The sequence below is a fragment of the Macaca fascicularis genome, chromosome 2 (genome assembly GCF_037993035.2).
Source record: "Macaca fascicularis isolate 582-1 chromosome 2, T2T-MFA8v1.1".
Taxonomy (NCBI): Eukaryota; Metazoa; Chordata; class Mammalia; order Primates; family Cercopithecidae; genus Macaca; species Macaca fascicularis.
Genome location: NC_088376.1, coordinates 125,369,682 through 125,388,110, shown reverse-complemented (window position 1 = coordinate 125,388,110; position 18,429 = coordinate 125,369,682). Strand labels below are relative to the sequence as shown.

The following is an 18,429-nucleotide window of genomic DNA, read 5'->3' as shown; positions in this document are numbered from 1 at the left end:
CTGGCTTAAGTTTGAATAGTTTGTGGATTCTCTAGGTAGTTGACATCTTTATCTGCCAATAATGCGAATATTCCCTCTGTTCAACTTTTATGCTTCTTCTATCTTCTGCTTTTACTGTGTTGGCTAGCACCTACATAGGCTTACATACTAGCACTGAAAGCAAGTATCATGTATCTTAAATGTTCAAGCTTCTAAGTTTTTAATACTAAAATGTTTGCTAATATGCATCTGGTAAATAACAATTATAAAGGTAAAGAGGATGCTTTCTATTTTTACTCTAAGTGGTTTTTTTTGGAGGAGGGGGGTCATGAATGGGTGTTGTTTTATTGTACGCTTTTCAGTATCTATTGATTTTTTTTTTTAAATGTCTCTAAAAATGTCCTGAATTTACTGATAAACTTTTGGTAATATATCAAAAGCTTAACACCAGCTCTGCATTACTAGGATAAGTTTTTCATGATGTGTAATTAATTCTTTTAATATACTAGGTTTTATTAGACACTTTTTATTGGCATTTTTGCATTGGAGTTCAAATAAGTAAGCTTGGCCTATACATTTCCATTCTGGTGCTAAGCCTTTTTTGTTTAAATCAACGTTGCATTAAATCTTCTGTATGTTACTTTTCATATGTAGCCTTGGTCAGGACTTATGGGCCCTAACAAGTGGAAAACTCATTCTCTTATTCAGTTCTTAGTGATCACTAACATGTGTTGTGCTTTATGTGCCATGTTCTCTTATAGGTATTTACATGTACTGACTTAGTCCTCACAGTAACCCTATGGTATGGGTACCAGTATTACCTCCATTTGAGGTTGAATAAATAAGGCACATTTAGGTGAAGTAACTGGCCAAGATCGCATAGTGAGACTAGAGTTTAAAATTGAACTGATACATGTAAATGGCTCAGAACAGAGACTGGCACACACCACATACCATGTGTTCACTAAGTGTTATTTTACTATGCTTATTTCTAGGCTTAAACATTTATTAGTATAGAGTTATAAAATCTTAAATGCTTATTTTCTTTTAAAATATGTTTTATTTTTAGCTTTTTATTATAGAAAATTTTAAACAGACACCAAAGCATAATAGTACAGTAACCTTCATGTAGTCATCATTCAGTTATAATGATCAACAGCTCATGGCCATTCTCATTTCATTTCTGTTTCTTCCCCAATATATTTTGAAGCAAATCTCAGGTGTTTTAGTCATAATTTAGTATCAAACTCTAAAAGATAAGCACTTAAAGAAAACATACTATCGCACCTAAGCAAATTAACAACTTTCAAATTTTTTTGTGTGTGTGTGACGAAGTATCGCCCTGTCGCCCAGGCGGAGTGCAATGGCGCGATCTTGGTTCACTGCAACCTCTGCCTCCCCAGGTCCAAACTATTCTCCTGCCTCAGTCTCCCGAGTAGCTAGGATTACTGGTGCCTGCCACCATGTCCAGCTAATTTTTGTACTTTTAGTAGAGATGGGGTTTCACCATGTTGGCCAGGCTGGTCTCAAACTCCTGACCTGGTAATCTTTCCGTCTTGGCCTCCCAAAGTGCTGGGATTATAGATGTGAGTCACTGTGCCTGGCCAACTCTTGAATGTTTTTAATGTAGCTACAGATAAATGGTAGAATTTTTCCTTCATCATATTTCCAAAACTGTATCTCTTATTAGACTATTTATTGCTTAAATTTTACTATCTCCTTCCAGCCCCCATTTTCATTACTATTTGCTTTTAATTCCTTGTACTTTTTGTTGATTTATCTGGTGCTTTTTCTGGCTTGAGCTGAATGCTTGATTTATTTTTAACCTTTGTAATATGTAGAGTTTACACAGGCTTTTTGTGTTTTTTTTTTTTTTTTTTTTTTTTTTAAGTACAGTTTGGCTCCATTTCACCAGGTTTTAAAATGCAGTGCCTTTATCATCATTTAGTCTTAAGTACTTCGCAATGTCTATTTTGGTTACATCTTCAATCCATGAATTATTTATAAGCAATCCTAGATGTAAGGATTTCAGTTTCTAGTTATAAGGATTTGAGATCTTATTTCACTGTTGGTTTCTAATATAAGTGGGTTGTAATCAATGAATGTGGCCTTGTATGGTATCTGTTGTGGGGGAATGTATTGAAATTCCATTTATGGCTAATGTATATAAATAAACCGTTTGTGTTTGAAGAGACTCTAGGTTTCTCTATATAGTCTCTCTTGGGTGCAAACTTCTCTATATCACTATTAGATCAGGCTTGTTAATTGTGGTATTCAAATCTCTCTGAATGCTACTGATCAAATGTATTCTGGTCACTCACTTTAAGAACTTAATACTTTATTCTGTTTTTGGAAATCCTCAGCTGTTATTTCTTCCTCTTTAACCTGTCTTTTATTGCCCCATGGATAACTTTTTAGACATATGTTAGAACTTCTGTATGTGGCTTCCATATTCTAGTTTTATTTCAGTTCTGCACTCCAGTAGTGTCCCATCTTTTAAGTTTTTAGTTTCATGAATTAATGTATTTTTCTCATTGTTAGGCTTAAGTTGTTCCTATTTCATAATAAATATTCTTCATTTCATAAAATCTTCCTTTAGATCTCTGAGGATGTATTTTAATACCCTATTAACTCTGATTTATTGTGGTTTTTGGTTTTTGTTCAGCATGTTGCCTTCCCTCAGATTCTAAATTGTACTGAGTTGACATCATTTTAGCATGGTATTAAAAAATCATTTGTACTGATTTTGTTTGGGAGGGAAAGAATTTAACATTTGTTTAATCTGTTCTAGTGAAATGGTTACCCTTAAGATCCCCACTTTTTTCTTAGCTCTTTCAAAGCTATCTGTGGCCAGTCAGATAGAAAAGTCAGGTAACATGTATGTTTGTTACGGAGTATGCATGCCCTCCATGTGAGATTACTCTCACCTTTCCATGGGTTGCCTTTCCTGTATTTAGCCACACTTAAATAAGCAGCAAAATGAAGGAAGTATTTATATAATATGGCTTAAATATGACAAGAAACTAGCAAGTCAGATCAATCAAATATACAGATACTTTTAAATACCTTCTGCATACCAAACGTAATGACAGAAGAAAGACAAAAAGTAAGGGCCATTCTCTTTCAGAAGTTTAGGAACTAAGTGGGATTAAAGAATGTTCATCGAGTTCCATGGATTTGCATTTAAAACTACAGGGACTTGGTGCAAAAGTGATATAAGTAATCTGTAACCTAGATAAAATGAGAGTAGTATATAAATTCACTGGCTTTGATATTTTGTTTGCCACTTCCTCTAAGGGCTCCATTAAAAGTAATGCTTATTTAACTAGTGATGTTAAGAAAGAAACCTGATTTTTTTTCATCTTTCCCTGCCTTTACTTCAAAGACATTACAAAAGAAATGAAAGTACTTTAAGTTCCTGATGTACAGTGATGTTTTTTAAGTGCTCTGTCTATATTCATTTTAAAATAAACACATTGTGGTTCCTTGTATAGTCAGGATGGTACCTGTGGGCATTTAACCATTTTTCACTATTTCATATATTTACTTATAATTATTGTAGTTTTTAATACTTTGTTTTTAAAATCATAACCAAGATAGAAATCCGGAGTTATAACCCTGACACTGTGAAGACATGGAGCTTCCGTTTGAAATCAGTAGGGCGGAAAGGAAAACAAAAAAATTGAAGCTTGAATAAGTATCAATCTTAGGGAAGAATGACAACATGAAAGCCTTCCATAAGGCTCTCAATAAAAGTGAAAATACTGGAATTAATTATGATTTGTGGGTGTCTTTGCAGCCTTTGCTATAGAAAACAGTCCATCTTAGCAGTCTTCAGACTCTTTGATCTCAGGGCCAAATTAAAATAAAAAATTATTGAGGACCTTCAAGGGGTTTATTTGGGCTGTATATGTCAATATTTACTGTATTAGAAATTAAAACTGAGAAAATGTTAAAATACTATTAGCCCTAAAAGTGATGTTATCACATGTCATGTACCTCTGGGAAACTGTTATTTATTGTCCACTCATGACAGAATGGGTGTGAATAAGGCAGATAGTATTTTTATATTATTATGCTATCCAGTAGGGTGATACATGTATCTCCAGAGTGAGTAATTAAGTATTTGCACAGGGAACTCTTCTTCAGTCTGTGAGTAAATGGAGTAATTTGGGTGAGGTCTGATCTACAGCTGTCTTATAAGACTATGTGAGAACCATGCTTATGTTCTAAACATCTTCTGTGGGAACACAGGCTGTTTTTAAAATCAACAGTAATGATGCAAATCAGCCTCTGAGCAGAATAATCTTGAACAGTTGACTATAGAATGCTGAAAATGAAGCCGTCTGCCTTTAAGCTGTGCCTGTCCTCAAATAGAAGCAGTTTAGTTTTTGGTTAGGAATTTTATTCTTAGCTCACTTATCTAGAAATGTCATCCACCTAGGACACACCTGAGAACGCCACCGCCGCCACCACCACCACCACCACCACCTGCCGCCCCCAAAAGTAGGTGTTAAGAAGATCTCTATGAAGACCAAATAGATGTCACAGTGTTTGCACACTAAAAGTTCAACTCTTTGCCTCACATATCAAATGCGTGCAGGCCTTCTCCCCAAGCCTGTTCACTCCTGCCTTTGACAGAGGTTAAAAACACTTTGAAAAGAAGAATTTAAGCAGCCAAAATGACTTTGAGCAATAAATGAGACAAAAAGCAAGGCTTTCTGGGGACAATTTGTATAGGAGTACATAGGCTTAATAGTTTGTAAGTCATCACAATTTACAACACATACCCATTTCATGCAAATACTTATCTAGCACCCATGCTGTCCCAGGCACTGGGTTTCACCCTGTGGAAACTGGGATGAATAAATTACCATTGCTGGCCTCAGCAATGTGAGAGTGACAGTCATGTACACAAATAATTATGATGTGACATGATAAGAAGGAATGACATTTAGCTGGTATGCATTGGTAAAGATGTCATGTTAATGATTTCACTTAGCACCTCTGGGATGAGTTAGAGTCTCAGAGAGTGACTTTTGAACTGTGTTGAATGAAAGGGCGCTTGGAGGAAAGAGGATTTGCAGGGGCAAGGTGGTATGCAGGAAGTACTTCAGTGGCAGATTGGGATGATAGCTGGAAATGTAAACTTACACCAGATTGTAAAAGATTTTGAAAAGTCTATTGAAAGAATGGATGGCACCAAGAAGACTTGGTGGTGGCCAATTAGACCTGGAAATGAGGGAGACTCAAAAAGAACTCTGATATGTTTCTGGTCTGTACAACTAAGTTGATTAGGGGCAGGCAGGGAAGATGAGTTTGGTTGTAGCTATGCTGAATTTGAGGTGTTTGTAGGCCATCAGGAAGTGATGTTTAGAGGTACAAAAAGTAGGTAAGATGGAAACTGAAAAGGAACTGGTGTTCAGAGTATTTCACTAGAGCTAGCAAGTGTTTAAAAATTTTAAAGTTTCTCTTCACTAATTTCAATGGAATTAACTTATTCCCTGCAGAGAGTAGATAAATGAATTAATACATTTCTACTGGTGGCTTTTAATGCATCTCACCTATATGATATTTGCAGATCTACTGGTTTAGGATTAATTTGCTCTTTTTGTATATAGGCCTAAGAATGAGGCCTGCATACATTTGATTAATTCCGGAGGGGATATATATTCAGCATGTGACATAAAAATCACTGAATAAGACAAAATTACTTAAAAGTTGAATATAGATAACTGAATCAAACACTTCTGTTTAGTATTTAACTGGTGGTTATTTTTCTTTTCCTTTTTCCTTACCCTAAAATATAAGATTTGGTGCATTACTGACTTCAGGACAAAACACCTCGGAGTACTACCATAACGGCAAAATCAGTCATGTAATTGGGCAGTAACATTAGAATTTGATGACAAGAGATGATAAGAGCTGGTAAAACTCAGGAATTCTAGAAAATGCCCTAACTTTACGCTATAACTGCATACCACAAAATTTTAGTTCAGTAGCAACTCCCCGGTTATTTTGAGGCTGTCTGTGCTATTTAACCACTGTTGATGGTTGTCACATTTCCGGTGATCTTACTTAGTGTGCTATTTAATTAATGTTTCAACTGTAATGCTTTTCAAATCTTAAGTTTTCATCTTACTAATTAAGAGTCAGGCCAATGTTTTGAAAGACTATAACATTTTTTGGAAGCAGCTAGTACACATTACTTCAAGTAGGAGAGTACTGTGATTTGAGGTGAATGAAGGTGCTGAGCCCTTGTGTACTTCATGTTACAGCATTAGTGCAAGGAAAAAAAGCCTTCACAATAAGCTTCACTTTCAAATTTATTAATACTTTATGCTAGTTGGTAATTTAATGAACATAATGGATGCTGCTGACCAAGAGCTACCTTGGAACTAAAATAAAAATGGGAATGTGTAATATTGGCTAAAGGTTTGTGAGATCTGAAATGACCCAATTATATAACCAACTTACAGGCCATGAAGTTTGGCTCCAAATATCCATAAACAATAAGATATATCTATGACCCTTTCCTTGTTATTAAAGTGGAAAGGTGCTGGGCTGGGATACCATTCGGACACTTAGAAGCTCTGAGAACAGGTGCAAGTTATTTTTCTCTTTGAGAATTCATATTCCTTATCTTTAAATCCCAAAAGACAGTACTGTAGACTTTAAAACACATCATGAACTTTAAATATTATCATTAATACTACTAGTTTTATCTCTACTCATCAACTAAGTCATATTTTAAAAGGTTATTTCCCTAACAAGTGTTTGAAATTCAGTGTAAGGATTTTAAAAAATTAATTAATGTAAACAGTTATTAATTTACTCATTTGTTACTAACACATAAAACCTCTAAATGCATGCAGGTCTACTTCTGTAGGCTAAGATATAATACTCTCCCCTTTCTCGACCATATACTCTAGAAGAACCTGGGAGTCTTGGAAGAGTTTGACATATTACAATGTAAACAGAGCAACAACACTTTGTACATGTCCACATTAGAAACAACATGGAGTTGTCACAAGCTGAGGTGACAGATAGGTTTTACAATTCTGGTTTCCTTTTCTACTGCTTTCAACAAGAACTTAAACAAAAAAAACTGTCTACATTTTAAAATTAAGAAACAGATACATACTCATCATGAACAATGGTGGGACCATCCCTTGTTAAGGCCTCTTCCTTGATGACGTTGATAAGTTCAAAGGTACTGCTTATGGGGGCATCTGGGTTAGGCCATTTGGGACACTGAAAGTGCCGAACTTCTAAGACATAGTCATCCTGTAACCAATACAACATGAGTCAAATCCCTTCCTTTATTTCACATATCTACAATCTAATGACTAGAACTTGCTCCTGAGAAAGCATGTGTTATAGGTAACTCTCAACAATGTTGTGTTGACCAAACCACAGTTGGAAAGAAGAAAAATGCCAAGAAGGTTTGCTTGCTTGCTTGCTTTTTTTTTTTTTTTTTTTTTTTTAAAAAAAAAAAAAAGCATGGCTAGGCATAGTGGTTCATGCCTGTAATTCAGCACTTTGGGAGGCCAAGGTGGCCAGGAGTTCAAGACCCACCTGGGCAACACAGGGAGACCTGTCTCTAAAAAATTAAAATTAAAAAAACCAGTCATGTGGCATGTGCCTTAGTCTTTGCTATTCGGGAGGCTGATGTGAAAGGATCACGTGAGCCCAGGAGTTTGAGCTTTGATGATGCCACTGTGAGTGAGACCCTGTCTCAAGACAAACATCCAAGTAGGTCATGCTAGTGAAACAATTTCATTTGGCTTAGTCAAAAATTTCAAGTGACAATAAATTATTAAAGACCTTATATGCTACTCTATTTTCTTATTTATAACATTAAAGGAAAACAAGGAAGGGGCTCATCCTTTAAATTACTAGTATAAGAGCCCCCCCAACCTTATCCCACAAGAAGGCAGCAAAATATTTACTTAAAAAACTTGGTATTATCATCTCTGCAACACATTGCAAAGCTTACATTTCTGATGGCAAAGAAAATATTGAGCTCTAGTATATTGTTTTTATAATTAGGTCAACAGACCTATTTGTATGCATGCTGAATCGGAGGAACTGTTACATTTCATCTAGCCAGCTGGAAAAAGCAAATATTTGAAGGAAGAAAAAAGGAAAATGTAAATATTTAAAATTAAGTCTTACTTAAATGCCTGAGCCTGGCTTGAGGGTGGTAAATTATTTCATTATTATTTAGAATGATGATCCAGGGCCCAGGTATGGCTATTAGTGAGGAACTGAGGTTTAGGTTACCTGTGTAGCTTCAAGGATAAAGTCATGGATGATAATTTGTTCTTCATTAGAGAGGCACAGTCTGTCTTTGCTGATAAGGGTGACGGTAAAGGCCTCACAGTTCATGGATTCTTCTCGACTTGGCCAGTACACAAACTCATCTTCTGCCTTTGGGAAACAAAAACAAACAAAAAAGCCTCTGCAGTTCTGTCAAGCATTTGTTTTTTATTTCTTGCATACTGATTTTGTCATTTCCCATACCTCTCAAGCCTTCTTTTAAACTGAATTCATAGAGTTATATGTTCCCATCTAATTATACCAAGTTGAATGGTTATTCTATTGTAAAATATATTTTGATAATCATTTTCTAGCACCTCTCACCTGTTAGTGTAGCAACCTGAAACACTCCCACTATAGGGGACTTACTACAGTTGAAAAGTATTCTGTAATATTGACATAGTAAAAAAGGAAGCAGGATCTAGGTCAATTAATTTTGTTATTTCACAATTGCTTAAGCAATCAAGACATGCTAATTATTTCCTATGGATTATGTTAATAATTCTGTAGTTGAACTGCATTTTGCAAAGGACTTTCATAAACATTGTAAGTTTTCTTGTATATTTTTAGTATGATGTCGGATACATACAGATAGTAAAAAGGTTACTATAGTTAGGAGCAAATTAACATACCCATCATCTCACTTTCGTTTTTGTGGCAGGAACAGCTAAAATGTACTCAATATTGGCATGATTCCCAAATACAGTGCAGTTTTGTTACCTGTAGTCCTCATGTTGGACATGAGATCTCTAAACTTGTTCTTCCTCATCTGTTGTTTTGTATCCTCTTGATTTATTTTACATCTTCCCATTTCCTCCCTACCCCACAATTTCTTTATCCATTTATCTGTTGATGGAAACTTAGGTTGTTTCCATAGCTTGGCGATTGCTAATAAGGCTGCAGTGAACAGGGGAGTGCAAATATCTTTACAAGGTGTTGATTTCACTTCCTTTGGGTACATGCCCACAAGAAGGACTGCTGGATCTTATGGTAGTTCTATTTTTAACTTATTTAGAAACCTCCAGACAGTTTTCCATCATGGCTCTACCAATCTACAATCCCATCAACGGTGTGTGAGAGTTTTCTTTGTTACCCTTACCAGCTTTTGGTATCTTTTGATTTTTTTAAATAACTATCCTAGTGGGTGTGAGGTATTTTGATTTGCATTTCCCTGAAAGTTAATGAGGTTGAGCACCTTTTCATATACCAGTTGGAACCATCTTTATGTCTTCTTTGGAGAAATGTCTATTCAGGTCTTTTGCCCATTTTTAAATCAGGTATTTCATGATTGAGTTGTATGAGTTCTGTACAAATTTTGTATATTAACCCTGAGGAGATTTTTTATCATCTGTCTTTACAGATGAAGACACAAGGCTTTGGGGAGAGGGTCCATAAATTATCTAAAATCACACTGCTAATAAATGGCAAGGGATAGAACTTTTTTGGAACATTGTGTGTGAGTAAGTAGGTTGGCTGTATGTACAAGGCAGTTTTAAAAGAAAAGTAAATCTGTCAATGTTATATTTCAAGAGGGGATAACATAGAAAGTCTTTCAGCCTTGAATCAGGCATGCTTTAAATGTTCATCCATTTTAAGATTAAAAATAGATATGCAGGCTTGGTACTTGAATTCTGTCCCTAAAAACTATGGGTGCCTAAGAGAAAGTTAATTGTTGCATAGGTTGGAGACTGTGAGAAATATGATTATGATATACACCACGTATCCTAATCAGCTCAAATAGCAAACTGTAGTTTTCCTGTAGTATATAGGTTCCTATGGGGCATTTTCCTGAAGATGCCTACCTACTATCATTGAAGTCAGAAATAATTCTGAATAATGTTCAAAACAAAGAAGGCTTTGTTTAATCTTACATTGTTGCATTAGAAATGAGCCAACAGTCCAATAAGACTTATCACCCTTTCAAGTTTCAATATAGCTTATTGCCAAGTACATTTTTATTTTTAAAGCTCAGCATAAGGGGAAACAGATTAGCAACTGGGTTTAGTCTATACAAAAGAAGTCTGTAACTGTCGTGGGTTTTAACAGGTTTTGTCCAAGGACACTGATATTAAAGATATAAGGTAATGAACAGGGCATCTAAATGTAACAAATATGCACAGATTAAGCACAGGATTTTTTAGTGGATGTGATCTTGGGTAAATTAATCTGAACCTTAATTTCCATATCTGGAAAGTGGGAATAAAAACTACTTACCTTAAAGAAATACTATGATGATAACATGAATAATAAATTAACTAGCTTAAAGGCTACCAAAGGGATTTGAGTTATGGTAGAAGAAAGGTAGAAAAAATGTTTCATCTTGAAAGTCTAAGAAAAATAAATGCTACTTCTTAATTTAGCAGGCACACTGGTCTCATGACTGTTTTGCTTACAACTATATTTATAGGTCAAAGATATCTGGGCATCTTTGTACTTTGTGAGTACTTTGTGAGTTAGAAAGCAGTGACTTTTGGGCTCCTTACAGAATTATGACCTGGTAAAGGTATAGCAGTAATAATACAACAAACAAAAAGAACTCAGAGATATCAGTCTTTAGGAAAAACTGTGCAATGATGAAACTCTCCATCTCAGAACTGAGAGGTCAGTTGTATATGATTCTAATCTAGCCTTCTGAGGCCTCAGAGAGACACTGAGATGGCATGTTCCTATATCCTCAGTGTCTGCAGAACATGTATCCACTTATTTGGTCCAGTCTTCTCCCAGCCTCCCCATACAAATGAGCTGCTGAGTAGATGCTTTATGGTGATTGCCCTCTGTTAAGTGACAATAACAAAATACTGATTCATCCAACAAATGAACGTTTTAACAACCCTAAGTGCCTCCAATTTCCACATGCCAAACAGAATAGACCCTATTGCCAGCTAATTTGAAAATTTACACTCCAGCTTTTAGTTTAAGATTCTCAACTTTGTTGCCATTCCGTCATACAGAAGCAGTTTTGGTATCCTGAAGCTGGAGCAAAATGCGACAAAGTGAAGAAGTTCCTACTGACTGGGCACACAGTCAAATGTATGTCACCAAGACTGGGGGTTCAGTCACATGCTGTTCTTCTTTGATTAAAAAACTCATTAATCTGACTATCATAAAGGCAGATCCTCAATGTTTTCTGTTTTTACCTTATGGGTTCACATGTCCACATAGTAACTTTTATAGACCCAGCTAATTCTGAAACTTAAGTATCCACAAGATCAAAGCAGAAACCTTTAAGTCTGTTTTACAAACTTGCTTACCCTTCTGTATAGTTTAGAGACTGAAATAGAGAAGGACTACGGGAGGGGAAAGTGGTAGCAGCTTAGTCTTAAAGACTTTTAAGTTGGAACAAAATAGCCTATCCCTGCAGTAGATCTGACTTGCCTATGGAATGGGAAAAAAAGATACATTATTAGTACTTTTGACACAATATTTTGGGGTAGGATATACAGCAAAATGATTATAAGCATGGTCTCTGGAGACAGATGACTCAGGTTGAAATCCTGGCTCCAGTTACTTGTGTGTGCTCTTGAGCAAGTTTGTTCCCTCAGTTTTCTCAGCTATTATGTGAGATAATAATAGTATGTATGTCTTAAAATTGTTGAGGATTAAACAAGTTAATACATGTAAACACAGTTACATACTCAGTACCTGTAAGCTACAATTATTTACTTTTCAAAAGTGACATACAGCAGGTAAGAGGTTAGTGTAGTCATACATTAATGAGGTTACTAAAAACATTTTCAAAACCTTTTACCATACCACCACAGACAGTATAATTGAAGGGTGATATCAGTAGCATCAGAGAATCAAGTAATGGGATACTGATAGGGACAGTATTGTGAGAATATGAAAGGAATCTCTATAGACTTCAAGATGAGAATTTAAAAATTTTAAATTCCCTCCCTAGCATATATGGTTACTATAGCCCTATGGCAAAGTATCAGAGTAATTTATGCTTGTAGCCTCATGGGCTCATTAATATATAGCAGATGTGCTTTACTTACCAAGCTCTGGTTGTCTGGCAGCATGACAATGATCTGTGCGTTATGATCCCAAATCATTCGCCAGAAATCTTTCGTAGTATGTGGCAGAGGATGCTGAGTTATAATAAATTCATTGCTCCTATAATAGCCCTTCAGTTGGGAAGACAAAAAAAAATCAGTGAATATGAATGTTTTATTTTAACTTTGTGGTAGTAAAATATATTCGTGAAATAAGATAGCATTGTTTTGACTACACTAAAATAATTGAGAAAGGCATTCAGTACATTTGGCTAATTTTTAGATGTACTTCTGCTAGCATTGTGCAGACAAATTTCTCTCCATGTGCAGTTCACTTCTAGTTACCCCTGCTGTTTTCACTTAACAGAAATTTCAACATTTATTCAAAGACTAGATGTGTGAAATTAACAATAAAATTAATTCCTGAAGAAGCATTCTGCTTAATTTAAGCATTTTTGTACCCCCAAAAAGTTTCCAGATACAGAAATCTCTCTACTTTTCGTATTACACATTGAGAAATTATTTCAAAAATGACATCAGTCACACAGGTGGTATCTGCTCTTTAACACCTTTCAGTTTAATTGACTTTATTTATAATTAACTGTTGACTCTCACCATGATATAAGAAGCATTAATGTAATCTGTTCCTTTCATTCCAGGCAATGGTGCAAGACCCACTCGAGCACGCTCAGCTATCATATGGAAAAAACAAAAACACCACATTTGCCTTATTATACACACAGAACCAACAGCTCTTTCTGAGATTTGCTTGATGAATAACATATCCTCCTGGCTTCCCTTTCTAAGACTTATCTATATTTTTAAACAAGCTCAAGTGTTATCAGCTGAGGCAGAATGTAAAATGAAATTTTGCTGCACATACCCAGAAGGACCCAGGCATTGTAGGAATACAGTTTTACTGTGGGAGAGATTTTTACAGCAGATCAGTAACAGAATACTTTATATGGACATGACATAGGGTTTTAGATAACTTTTGACTCTAATTTGTTATTCCTACAATTATACCAACATATACTCTGCCCTTTTACCAACCCCTTTCTCCATGTCTGCCTACGATGTCTACCCCTTTTTCTGCCCACGATGGTCTTAGAGGCCTTTTTCATTAGAGATAAATCTCCCCAATGATCACCCATGTCTATGTCTATGGCACGCAGACAGCTGTGTCCTTAGTTATTTATACAAAGGTCACCCCCAGTCAACAGTGCCTTGATCTCAATAGCCACAGTAACTGAATAATGTGGTTCTAGTTGTATAGATTAATCCAGGATTCTAAGTTGTAAAGGAATGTTAATGCCACAGCAATTACAGCTTTATTATTATTTTTTATGTTATAATATTGTAGAAGTGACCCAATTCTTACATTCCAAGGTGAAATGAAGCTGTATTCTATGTCAGATAGATGCAGCAACTTGCTGACACTGATAGCCACCTCTCCCAGTTTCATTAAACTACCTTAGTTGAATAAGCATAACATTTTCCCTTTTGGTAGTACCAGGTAAGAGGCTGGTATAAAGTCATATATTAATGAGGTTACTAAAAGGACATTTTCAAAACCTTCTACCATATAGCCACGTACAGTACAATTGAAGGGTGCTATCACAATAGCATCAGAGTAGTGGCTGTCTCTGTACATAACATACAATCCAGTATAAAAGATCACTAACAAACTGATTTTAAAGGCTTACATGGCACAACTGAAGAGTTTCTGTTCTTTTCTTTGTTACACTCTTTCTGAGCACTAAAACATTCCACATATTTTGCATTACATTGTGTGACCAACTGAAAAAGAAAAAACATTTTAGTCTTCATTCAAAGATACAATTGATAGCATTTGCTTGATGCTTTGGCAAAAATCCCAAGCAGATTACTGATAAACAAGACCATTTTTGTGCCACAAAGAACCTTTTAAGACACAGGGTCTTGCTCTCTTGCCCAGGCTGGAGTGCAGTGGCATGATCGTAGCTCACTGTAACTGTGATCCTCCCACCTCAGCTTCCTGAGTAGCTAGGACCACGGGTGCATCATCAGCACAACCAGCTAAAAATTGCTTATAGAATTGGGGTCTTCCTGTGTTGCCCAGGCTGCTCTGGGAGTACAGGTGTAATCTACCATGCCCAGCCCCAGAGAACACTCTTGTGCTTTCCTAGTGGTACTTCTCTCAGTGACCTTGATTGTATCTTTCTTATTTCTACTATCAGGCCCTAAACAGGTGCTGTGTGCAATAGATATTTATAGAACTATGTGGATTCTTCTGTTATATGATGTCACTGCTGCTGTGAATTTTTTTCTGTGATTCCTCACTGGCATAAAAGACCCAAGTGAGTCTACATTAAAAAAGATTGCCTAATGCTATTTATTATGAGCTAATCATGTTTCTTGAAGATAAAGGAGTACTTAACTAGTTCTCAGTGCATTTCTGTTGAACTGAACTAACATTGTTCTGAGGCTGTTATAAGTAACCGGCCCAGTAGTTTGTTTATGTAGCTTGGTTGAACTATTTTGTTAATCCTATTTTTTGGGGGGCTGGCATCCATCTTAATGGAGTACATGAGATCAGTGTTCTCCAGATGCTTTAGTAAAACTCATGGTCCCTGGATATAATTTTCATTTTCAAATTTGATTCTTTTCTTCTTCATCTTGAGCTCTAAAATGGTTAGTGCCTGTAAAAGAACCAACTACCTGGTCGCATTTCTTTTTTTTTTTTTTAAGATGGAGTCTTGCTCTGTCGCCCAGGCTGGAGTGCAGTATCGTGATCTTGGCTCACTGCAAGCTCCGCCTACCAGGTTCACGCCATTCTCCTGCCTCAGCCTCCTGAGTAGCTGGGACTACAGACGCCCGCCACCACGCCCAGCTAATTTATTATATTTTTAGTAGAGATGGGGTTTCATCGTGTTAGCCAGGATGGTCTCAATCTCCTGACCTCGTGATCCGCCCACCTCGGCCTCCCAAAGTGCTGGGATTACAGGCGTGAGCCACCATGCCCAGCCGCATTTCTTAAATGAAGTTTTAAAGTATGTATAAAAAAAATTGAAGAAATGAAAAAGGCAGAATGTAAGAAATGTTGGTACTTAATATTTTGTAAGAATTCATGTTAAACATTTACAGTGATACACTGTGTCCTCATTATTAATTACCTCATGGTTTTATAGTAGTTAGAATGTTAATCGGGAGCTAAAAATGTTAAATTACTTTTATGATTGAACTCAGTGACATTAAATTATTTTTCATTTCATATCACTTGGTATAATTTGCTTGGTAGTCTCATTTCTTCAGCTGAGATTCAGATGAAAGTTTCAGAGTCTATGGAAGGTTTTACCATGAAAACTAAAACTGTAGATTCATCTCATTCTTTGAATCTTGATACAAAGGGAGAAACTATTTACATACAGAACAATGTGCAAAATAGAATTTAAAAGACAAAGATAAATAGGAAAGCACTTGGTAACTGGAGAGGCAATGTTTCAAAGTTAGAAGCAACTTTGATTTGTTATCAGATGACTGAGCCTTAATTATTTTAATAGTCCTTATAATCTCTCTTTTTCACCTTCACTTCAGTCAATTCCATATAAACCTTAACAGCTTTTAAGCTTCTTCATGTCCCTATCAAAGAAAAAGAACAACCATTTAGGAAAAGTTAACTTTTCTCTAGTATTGTTTAGTAATTCTTTTGAAATTTCTAAATTATCTTCTGAAATAGTTTTTGAAATAGGCATATTTTTAGGACAATATGTCTACAAGTAATCATTCTTAATAATTAAGGTAAGATAGATTAGTTCAGAAAAAATACAGAGGATATTTTTTGGACTAAATGAGTGACTCTAAAGTACTATGTTATTATGGCCAGGGGCTGATGTTTATGTTCAGATAAAGTAATAAATTGCTCAGAAGAAAATACAACACTGTATATCTACTTGAACACCAACAATTCATACATGGTCAAAATCGTTTTTTCTTTTGCATCACATTTAAGGAGTACAAACAGTAATCCATTTCAGTGTATAGATTAATGCAAAGAAGACATAACCCCCAAACTCAAGGCATTTAAAACATTTCCTTGCTTTATGCCAAAGAAACTTATTCAAAGTACTACCTTGAATTGCTTTTCCAGTCGTGTCTTTCCTCCTACTCCTGGTATAAGGATGCTGTTAACATAGCTGTGCAGCTGATTTGAAGATACTTCAGTCTCCTTTCCAAGAATGGCTTCCAACAAGGCATCATGGATGAAAATGTACTGCTCCTAAGAGGTACAATACATGGTAGTCACTGAGGGAGAGTTAAGGTTTAGCCAGTCATTCATGAAGTGTACCTTTGTTTAATTCTGCCCCTAACAGGGACCTCCCAGTGAATTCCTTCAAGAACTTACAGCTAGGTGATTTGCTCCAATACTCACTGTATCAATCCAAACTTACTTTACAGTAGAGACTGTGTTAAGTTTAGCTCTGTATTCTATACTGTGCCTGGATCACGGTATTCTATACTGTGCTTATTGCTTCTACTCAATAAGTAATCAAGAAATTGTGTTCAATGAATGGTTTTAGAACCATCCTCTCCTATGTATTTCTCAGGCCAGACAACATGTTTAACTTCCCCTACCATCTAACACAGCTCTTGAAACAACTGTACCTGTTTCATAAGTACTTGTGTAGTTATTTAGGAATCCTAATGTTAAGATCCATACAGAAATAGAAAACTATGATCCATAGAATAGTATCATGGTCAGAATGTCTTCTAATACAAACCTGTAAATTACTGCAAGCCCTAAAAGAATGAATCTGTCTCTTCACTATCATTTAACAAATTTCAGTTACAGCATTTGCCAGAATCTCATGAGGACGTTGGCAGCTACTCCTTACCTCAGTCTGGACGAGGTAGTTACGCTGTGTCCTGATATGCTTCAGGAATCCCAGGACATTAACTGTGCTTTTGTCTTTTATCTGTTGCAGCATGCTGTCTATTACAATATAGGTGCCTGTTCTGCCCACACCAGCGCTGTAAGAAATGAAGACACTCAACTGGCACTTTTGTTTTATCATACTGTTAACTTTGGATTCGAAAAATTACCATCTAAACCCCATTTATTTTATTATTTTTTTGAGACAGAGTCTCACTCTGTTGCCCAGGCTGGAGTGCAGTGGTGCAATCTCAGTTCACTGCAACCTCTGCCTCCCGGTTCAAGCAATTCTTGAGCCTCGGCCTCCCGAGTAGCTGGGATTACAGATGTGTACCACTACACCCGACTAATTTTTTATCTTTAGTAGAGGTTTCACCATGTTGGCCAGGCTGGTATCGAACGCCTAACCTCAGGTGATCCGCCCACTTTGGCCTCCCAAACTGCTGGGATTACAGGTGTAAGCCACCATGCCCAGCCTAAACCCCACTTAGATAACCTAGTATAGGTGACATGTTATTCATTTAGCATTGCAACGTAAATCACGGAACAAGCGACATCTATTTGAGTACCAAAGTTTAAAACAAACAAACAAAAAAGAGGCAAGAATGCATTTGCAAATGAAATAGAATAAAAGTATTTTTAAACAACCAACTAAAGTCATTTAGTGTAGCTGACAGAAAACAAGCTTTATACAAGGATTTCCCAGTGCTTTTGAAAAGGTATTTTATATGGAACATATAAAGTAAAAATTTAAAAATGAAATCTTTTCATATATACTATAAATATTGTTACTTAGAAGAACCTTTCAGAAAAGCCATTTACAAAAACACAATGTCTATTGTAGTGTGGAAAGTTCTTGTGCTTAAGGTAATTATTTTTATTTATTAGGATCAGGCTACACTTTTCCTATAAACAATGGGGATTTTGTAATTTTTTTTTTTTTTTTTTTTTGGGTCAGGGTCTTGCTCTATCACCCAGGCTGGAGTGCAGTTACATGAACACAGCTCACTGCAGCCTTGACCTACTGGGCTCAAGGGATCCTTCTATCTCAGCCTCCCATGTAGCTGGGACCATAGGCGTGTGCCACCATGCTGGCTAATTTTTTTATTTTTATTTTTTGTAAAAATGGGGTCTCACTTTGTTGCCCAGGCTGGTCTCAAATTCCTGGGCTCAAGTGATCCTCCCACCTCAGCCTCCCAAAGTGCTGGAATTACAGGTGTT

General features: G+C 36.1%; 1 protein-coding gene across 3 annotated transcripts in view; it reads right to left on the bottom strand.

Moving 5' to 3' along the window:
- Window positions 1–18,429, bottom strand: part of PTPRG (protein tyrosine phosphatase receptor type G) — a 745,294-nt gene that overhangs the window by 7,605 nt on the left and 719,260 nt on the right. For all 3 annotated transcript variants that reach the window (XM_005547516.5, XM_005547515.5, XM_045384827.3), the window contains 7 exons: window positions 17,171–17,306; window positions 16,408–16,554; window positions 14,003–14,096; window positions 12,912–12,988; window positions 12,300–12,428; window positions 8,266–8,412; window positions 7,124–7,266 (listed from right to left, as the gene is read on the bottom strand). In XM_005547516.5, the coding sequence (XP_005547573.3) occupies window positions 7,124–7,266; window positions 8,266–8,412; window positions 12,300–12,428; window positions 12,912–12,988; window positions 14,003–14,096; window positions 16,408–16,554; window positions 17,171–17,306 (873 nt within the window). The remainder of the gene's footprint in view (window positions 1–7,123; window positions 7,267–8,265; window positions 8,413–12,299; window positions 12,429–12,911; window positions 12,989–14,002; window positions 14,097–16,407; window positions 16,555–17,170; window positions 17,307–18,429) is intronic.